The sequence below is a fragment of the Tyto alba genome, unplaced genomic scaffold (genome assembly GCF_018691265.1).
Source record: "Tyto alba isolate M040663 unplaced genomic scaffold, T.alba_DEE_v4.0 Super-Scaffold_1, whole genome shotgun sequence".
In the NCBI taxonomy this organism is placed as follows: domain Eukaryota; kingdom Metazoa; phylum Chordata; class Aves; order Strigiformes; family Tytonidae; genus Tyto; species Tyto alba.
The window spans coordinates 1304824-1313532 of record NW_024881261.1 but is presented as its reverse complement, the minus strand read 5'-3'; the positions used below and the strand labels follow the sequence as shown (position 1 = coordinate 1313532).

General features: G+C 41.3%; 1 protein-coding gene across 2 annotated transcripts in view; it reads right to left on the bottom strand.

The window, feature by feature from the left end:
• Positions 1-2732: 2732 nt before the first annotated feature.
• The window catches only part of TCERG1L (transcription elongation regulator 1 like), a 97360-nt gene continuing 91383 nt past the window's right edge, over positions 2733-8709 (bottom strand). For both annotated transcript variants that reach the window (XM_042791920.1, XM_042791924.1), the window contains exons 12-13: positions 6955-7073; positions 2733-4918 (exon numbers count right to left, since the gene is read on the bottom strand). In XM_042791920.1, the coding sequence (XP_042647854.1) occupies positions 4762-4918; positions 6955-7073 (276 nt within the window). In that variant the 3' untranslated portion in view covers positions 2733-4761. The remainder of the gene's footprint in view (positions 4919-6954; positions 7074-8709) is intronic.

The following is an 8709-nucleotide window of genomic DNA, read 5'->3' as shown; positions in this document are numbered from 1 at the left end:
TAGCTGTGGAAGGCTGGGTGATTAGATAGGGTGTTTATTGCTACTGGGGTCAAAAATTCCCCACATGTGAGTTGAAGAACCTTTGGTAGAGGGACTCAGAGGTATCAGGCTGTTGTAAATAGACCAGGGTTAGAAAAATTGCATTGGGTTGGAGGAATATGGGAGAGACTGTGACCCCCAGCAGCCTCCCACCCCTGCACCTGGGATAAATGAATTCCCCTTGTCAATCTAACATCAGGAGGTCCTGGTGAGCCCATGACTTAAAGGATGGATTACACGTGTTCTAGTGTGACAGGTATTAGGAAACATGAGATTCCGGGAGAGCTAAAGATGAAAAAAAAAAAATGTAACAAAATAATTTGAACAACTTAGTCACAATCCACTCAGAGTGCTGTGCTCCTGAAACCATTCTAGAGAAAAATTCAATGGGTTACTCAAGTTAGGAATAATTACATTTTCCTCTTGGTTACCCAGATAAAAGGAAGAGTGGCCTCATTTTAGAAGGTAAAAAAAGAGTCCTGAAAATTAACTCCTGACTCACGAAAATCAGTTTATTCTGATTTGTTCGTGTGGAGTTGTTAAAATTTAGTAAACATCATCTCTTGTTATGCTTACTCCCTTCCAGTGTGACCGTGCAGAACAACGATCATTTTGAGACTTAACTGTGCTAGCCAAAGAAAGTCTGAGGCTTTTAGGGTTCTGTTTTTTCAGTCTTCTCTGACATTAGCACCTCCTCTTCTCCTTGGTGTCCTCTAGCAGTGGGGTTGTGCTCCCCTGACCCAGCTGCCTCCACATCACCTCGCACCACTGAGCTCCATTCCAAACAATTTTTGGTGAGGTCTTGCCAGTGACGCAACGGTGGGCAGGTTGGTTTGTCTGTCCTTGAGTGAGACACTTTGAAGTGGGCATCCCAGCAGATGAAAATTTAGATATATTGCAGAAAAGAAATACCTCATTCTGGAAAAATTGTATTTCCTGACAAAAGTAACCAGCTCTGACCATTTAATGGGGCCCAGTGCTTTCCAAAGTGTCCTGAAGAAGCTCGAAGCTATGCGTGTGCTTTGTGGGTAGAAGCTGCCTCCATCTGCACCCAACATGAAGGCAGAGCTGGGCGCTGGCGCTGGGGTGGTGTGGATGGCTGATATCCCCTGGAATTATAGAGCCATCATTTCCTGGCACTGGCTGTATGCCGTTAATGCCAGGTGCTCACACATCCTTGGCCATCGTTCTTGTGCCATTTCCAACTCGGCCACGCAGTTATCCCCAGGGACAGACCGAAGCGGCGCGGAGCGGTCCTGCACCTCCCCGGTCCCACCACGCAGGTGCTCCCTGGGGGAACACAACCAAACCCAGCACCAGGCCTCCTCTGGCTCTAATTGTTGCTGGGCTTGGCACCAGGGCCAGCCTCGGTCCCCGATACCTGGAGGCCAGACCAACCTCGCCTCTAACCTCAACGAACCTCCGACCTCGCCCGACCGTCTGCGGGACAGACGGATGGACCTGGAGCCAAGCTTTTGGACCCATCAAAGGCACTTGCAACCTTCAGGGCCTTCCTGATGGTAGAATAGTTATATTTTATTAAAGTAATATGATCATAATAATTATAAATTCATTAATACTGTATTTTTATCATTATAATAATTAGAATATTAACAGCTATTATGTGCTATATACTACACCAATCCAAAGCTTAACTTGGTAAAGCAAAAAGCACCTATACTCACATCAGATTGTACTAAAAAGTTGTGACAGTAGAGTTTTCTTTGACACATCTGCCGAATGCCACTTCATTTATACTCACAATGCTAATGCGTGTGTTTTGTTAATTTTTATCCATGGTGAAAGCGGTACATAAACAAAGGGGATGCAATGGTTCCCGTTGGCTCCTTGGAGCTTTTCCAGTTAAATACGGGATGCGCAGAAGCTGTTTAACCTCCAGGCCCTGGCTCGGAGGACAGGCGCTCCCGCCTTCGGCAGCGGTGCGTCGCCGCTCGCGAGGCGGCTGAGGAATCAAATCCGGATGAGGAGCAGCATCTCCGCTACCACCTACAAAAGGAATGAATACGCGCCCCTAACAAGGTGCTCTGTTACTTAAGTTAAAATCTAAAATGGCTTTGTTGTCTCTTATTGTTATCCAGGCTTCTATTTCAGCTCAGCAAAATTATTTCTCCATAAGAATAGGAGAAGGTAACGCGGAGGACGGGCTCTGCCATCATCTGAGGCTTCTGATGAATGAGGAAAAGCAGTCGCTCCCGACAAAGTCATTTTTCTTGTGTATTAATAACAAGAGAGGAGAATGTTTTCATTTGAGGCACCTGAAGCGAGATTAGGATTTGTTAAGGGTGTTGTGAAATGAATAGCCCATAAAAATATTGTTTTGGGAGGAGATGATACACTTCGCCAAACATGAAGCGCTTCTCTGAAGGTATTTTACCTCAGTGACTTACCAGTATTCTGTACTAGAATGTACCTTAATAGACACATTTCCTTCTGTTGTATAATGGGGTTAGTTGCATTTATTTTAATATTCCTCCATTTTAAATATAAGAAAACAGAGCTGAACTTGGAGGTTTTCTAACACACATGGATCAGCATCGGCACTGATCACTTCTAGTGTTTCACAGAATTTCACAAGAAAATCAAAGACATTATCCATTCAATATCATACTTGTATTGTGACAAGGATTTCTGACATTGTCAGGAAATACTAAAATCAAGGAGAATCCCCAATGTAATAATACCCCATTTTATTCATATTTGAAATAGGGGATGGCAGTGTAGGATCTAGATATGCACATACATTTAAACCAGAAAACAACACAAGGGGTACAAGCCACTGAAACAGAAAAGCTTTCAGTCATAAAAGCCAGATATCATTGGTTTTCTGCATCTTACTTTTTTTTTTTTTTTTTTAAAAAAAAAAAAAAAAAAAAAAAAGGAAAAGGAAAATTTGCAAAACCTTATGAGAAGCCCTGTCAAGTCTGTCTTCAGGTCTACTGAAAGACCTACATCTTTTTTCTGGGTCCCTGCTGCCTAGTCCTACCACAGGTACGAGTGAACAGCATTTGTCTCCACATAATTCCTGCAGGACTGCTGACGCCCACAGGGGCGGGAATACACCAGGCTCTTCCGGGGATGTAAAAAATAATTGTTAAATAAAGTCGTAAGGGAGTGGCTAGCCCAATTCCTGTAGAATTGAATTGCACCTCCCAGCTCGCTGGGTCCTGAAGCAAACCCCCCCTGGCAGAGGGGGGAGAAGCTGGCAGCATCTGCTCAGCCTGAGAATGCGACACAGCAACACGTTTCCTCACTCACACCACCAGCAACTTTGGGTCGGGTCTTGCTCTCACAGAAATAAATGACAATTTTCTTCTCGTGTAGAAGTTTGAAACTCTACGTACTTTCTAAAATACATCTTATGGTAAGTACTCATCTCTGAATTATTCTGAGTTAATTTTTCCAAAGCATTAGAAAATACCTGTTCTTTCCTTGATTATAAAAAATATCCTCCACACATCTAAAGAAAAATTTCCATTAGTTGGAGAAAATATCCACATTACTCCTAGCAAAGAGAAATCTATAAATCTAATGAGGAATAACTTAAAAATTCAGTCAACTGAGAAAATTATTATGATCACAGACAGAGGAGAGTGTGTCTTTCCTGTAGCATAAGGGAAGGGATATAGTGATGTTCAGCGGAGCTGTGCTGATTTACTCTAGCCATGATATCCCACCTGCATAGTCAGAGCAACTACTTTGTTCTCAATATGCTCAGAACTCCAACTGATATTAGTGGAATTTACATGCAAATCATGAGCAGTAGGAAATCTCTCTGGCTTTCCACCTCTCAAGTAAAAACCATGAGACCTGCATTATTTTATCCAATATTTCAAAAAAGTTTAGAAACTTAAACCCCCCTGAAAATTGGCTTAAAATATTTATTAATTAAAAAAGTTAAATATTTATTTATACAAATATGATGAAAAAAATCCCATGCAGACTTTTCACATACAGTAACATAATTCAAATCATACTGTGATGGTTTTACAAAATAGCTTCTTTTAGGAACTTTGACGGAGATGTGTTGCTATCGCCTGTGGGCCTGAAAGCACCATTCATGGTAATTAGAAAGCTATTTCTGAAACTTAGAGTTTTCCTATGGAACGTATGCCAAGATTTTCACACTCTTCACTAAGATTAACAATTAATATCTTATTACTACTACTCAGAGAACTGGACAGAGACATATGAACACCGGGTAATGAATTCCTGCATACCACCGTACCTCTAAACACTTTATGTTAATGCATAAAGTTGCCAAAAGATTGCTTTAGATAATTCCCCTAAATGATGAAAATATCTTGAGATTGTTATGGATGGCATCTGCTTCTGCTTAATTACAAATCTGCATTGGATTCATAATTTGTGTATATTACAAGTAATTTGCATAATTAAAACAATTAAGGGATTGACATATCATGGCAATTAGAAATGCATCAAACTCTGGATGTTGTACAAAAGAGAGCTTCAATATGAAACATTAATTCTTTGAGAACAAAATATCCTTCATATTCCTGCAGAACAACCTTCACAAATTCAATAGATGTCCAATAAACTCCATTTAGAGAAACTTTTTCTCAGGGATACCCGCCTCCTCGTCAAGCTGTTGCAACTTTAACCCCGAACGCTTTAGCCTTCATTTGAATTTCTTACTGCAGTCACAGCATGGACTTGTGTATTTATTGCCAGTTTCAGGAGGTTTTATCTCATTTTCCGTAGCCTTATCCTGTTTTCTTTGTCCCTCTTTTTAAGAATAAGTATGAACTGATTGAAAAAATGCTCTTGGTCCTTCTTCTTCTGAACAAGGCGAAACCGCTGATCTCTTCCATATTTCTCTGCAAATTCTTTAAACGTTGTTCTACAGAAAAGAGAGACATTTTAAAGCTGTGACTTTGCCAATCCACTCTCAGACTCTTTGACCTGGATCTCACTTCACTTTTCATACAGACACTAAAAATGAGGGGTGTTCTGGGGAACACTTGACGGGAACACGATGGTAAAACCCGGGATGAGGGAGGCGAGACCACGCCGAGCACCGCCCGGGCTTTGGACTCATGGATCAGCCTGCAATGGTTAACTTCCATTTTTTGTTTAGAAAAACCTGGGTGATAGTTGATAGGACAATTCTGAATCATTAACAAAGATAATGAGACAGCACGGGTTACTCTTGCTTTAATCTATGCCTGCTGGTACTTATGGCCAGTATTTCAATTATTAGAGCAGAGAAACTCACCACCTGTGTCTAATTGCAAACAAATGCACTTTGACTGTCAGTAGTACACGACACCTGATGAAATATCACGCTAGTTTGATCTGTTCTAAAAACAGCAAAAAATTAGTCGTAACTTTGAGTGATGGGCACTGTGCAGTTGAAATCCACGGGCAGCTTTGCCTGAGGATTTCATCGTCAGGTCCAGCAGTTTCCGATGCAAACACGGTATCTGAAACCAGAAACATTCACTGGTATTTTTGCCCGGATGCTGTTGCTGGTTGCACGGGTCCATAGGTCCAGGTCTGAGAGCAGCATGGTGGGCACTATAAAGAACTGGCACCACGATCCACAGAGCAACAACAAGGGGGTTTTTTATTTAAACTCCCAGATTTTTTTTTGTATTTCCGAGGCGTGCGTGCTTCTAGCAGCATTTTCTAGCTTAATTTTCTTTTAGGTTGCATGCACAGCGCCATGTGGCCTGACCCTCATTGTATTGCAAATACGAGCTCGTTAGCCCTGTTAATCCAGGGCAGCACACTGGTGATGCTCCGGGGCCGTTGCTTTTCCATCGGCGATGGCCGATGCCCATCCCAGCCGTGGCTCTGGCCCCTGACTGGGCTCTGGAGTTTGCAACCCCGACTGCGGGCTGAATCAGGGCCCTCAGCGATGTGTAGAATTGTAGCAGGCACTTGGGGAAAGGCCTGCTTTCTTTTCATTGGAAATATTTTTGATTTCTCTCATTGCATGTCAAAAGCAAGCCAGAGACTGCTGCAGGTAGATGAGTTTCTTTGATGCTGTGGGCTCGCAGCCAGCTCAACAAAAACATTAACAGGTAAAATGTTCACTGTCCTGTAGGCCAGCACGATTTTGCCCTTTCAGACTGAAAACATCCTTGCTGGAACCAGAATTTAGCTGCTACATTAGCACAGAGTATTCTCAGTTTTGTTGTAAAAAACTTCCTCTAATTATTACTTCCATAGAGCCTGATGTGTTGTTTGTATCTACGTGCCTAGGCAGGTAGTGCTGTAAAATTACCTGCATAGTTTAGTAGAGAAAGCTATAATTTCTTAGTTCCAACAATTTAATCAGATTTATAATATATAAACCTTTATTTTCATATAATTTACACATGAGAAAGCGCTATCCTAAGCACTGCATTCACCATTGTACAGTTCTGGATCCATTACTTAAAAAGCAACGTAGAAAAATAATTATTGCATTGCACGCTTTATTTTAATTTAGTGATATGGCATTAATACTTACTTTGTTAAAATATATTTCTCTTCCATCAAAAAACAAACCTAAATGCAATTTTTCACTAGTTACACTGCCTAGTATAAATGAGATTTAGCATTCAGGGACTGATTTTATATAACTAATTTGTATGTGTGTGTGTTCTATAATGATAGCATATATATGCTTATAAAATAAATGTGTTGTGCAAAATATTATGCATTCTGAATGAGAGAAAAAGAAAGGAACAGAGAAAGAGATGGAACGTTCCCAGTAATACAACAAAATATTGTAAAATATTAGTCAAGTAATGTCAACATGGCATTGTAACAATGGATGTACCAGCTTGCTATGAAGAGTACGTTCGGTGTTACGGCATTCCGGGGCTGATAAGCGCAGCCTAAATGAGAAAGCTTATCTTAACAAATCTTCATAAGGCAATGCCATACCTTGGTGATAACTTGGATTCTTCAAGGAGCTTTTTAAATTCTTCTTTGGCTAACAACAATTTATTTTTCTTTTCTTTGTACTCTTCTCTGATCCTGGTCTTGACAAACTGTTCAAATATCTTTCCAAGAAAGGGAAACATGATACAGTATTTATTAACAAAGCCTTTATGGTATTTATGCCCAACCAAAGGGCTGTCAATCCCAAGAACTGCAGTTAGTTCTTATCTGCCCTCAGTACTGGCTGACTCACACGCAGCTGAACCTGCTTCATGCAGCACTGGCTGTGCGTCCTCACAAAATAAGTAGCTGGAAAAAGGTATAATTTGGACAGATAACATCTTCATTCAAACACTGAGTGCAACATGAATCAAAATTTCATTACTTCAGTGTCTTGCTCGCATTGTCATGCCCATAGCATTATTTTTGTGCATCTGTAGAACTGGCTGCAGTTATTTAGTTTGGATCTCGCATCTTTCCCAACTTGCTGGAATCCCTGAAAATGTCTACAATGCTAAACATCAATATTCTGTAAGTTAACCCCAAAAAAGCCTGAAGACCTTTCCAATCAGTTGTCAAAACCCACGAGCTTACACATGATCCTCTGTACATATACACCCCAAAGCTTTAATGTGTTTGGAACGGTTGACAACCTTCCTCTAACAGTATTTGGCAGCTAAATATGCAGCAGGGCACTCGGCATCAGCATTTTTGGTGTCTTGAAAAGGAATTAAGGAGTTTACTATTTCACAAAATTCTGCCAACTGCTTTAATCACATTTTTAATACCAAAAATTTCGCCCTGCTGGTTTCACGCTCTAAAAAGTGTGGCACACTAAGCTGTTGAATAAAATGAGCTGCTCCCCAAAACACCATTAGCTTTCCATATTCACCATCCTTTTCACCACAAATTACATACATTAAATATGATTACTGCAGTTACTACCACAGCTGCTTTCTGATCAGCCCTGAGTATGCACAGGTGCAAGTCTACATTTCATGAAAGTTAAAGTAAACAAGTTACAACTGGTATTTAGTATGGTATGCAGAAAAGGGAAGATATACCACTAGAAAAGTAAATGTCAAACAATGGCCATGAGAGAAGTACTACAAAAAACCTGGGAAATCTAAATATATTATACATTAATCAATTGCATAAGCTGAGTGTAAGAGGAGATGGAAACAAATAAAGTAGGAGACACTGTTATTGCTTGCCTTTCTGGTGTCAGTGAAGCTATGATGAAGGTAATAAATCAAAATTAACAGATAGCTCATTATTTTAATACAGTTGATCCTTTAACCTTCATTGTTCCTTACTTAAACATAGTAGCATCTTTCAATTGTTAATAAACCCTTGGTAAATATTGGTAAGTAAGCAGAGCAAACTGCAGATGTTCAATGACATATTGGAATGTCCCCTGAGCTGTGTAAGGACACCCACCGGCAGCAGAGCCCACACTCCTGTAAGTCAAACCCACCGCAACGCCAGTTCAAGTCAAGAAGAAATTCCCTCAGACGTTTACAGGTCAAAGAATAATTGAATGGTTGGGGTTGGAAGGGACCTCAAAGCCCCCCCAGTGCCCCCCCCTGCCCTGGGCAGGGCCCCCTTCCCCCAGCCCAGGGGGCTCCCAGCCCCATCCAACCTGGCCTTGAACCCTTCCAGGGAGGGGGCACCCACAGCTGCTCTGGGCACCCTGGGCCAGCGCCTCACCCCCCGCACAGGGAACAATTTCTGCCTTAGAGCTCACCTAAATCTGCC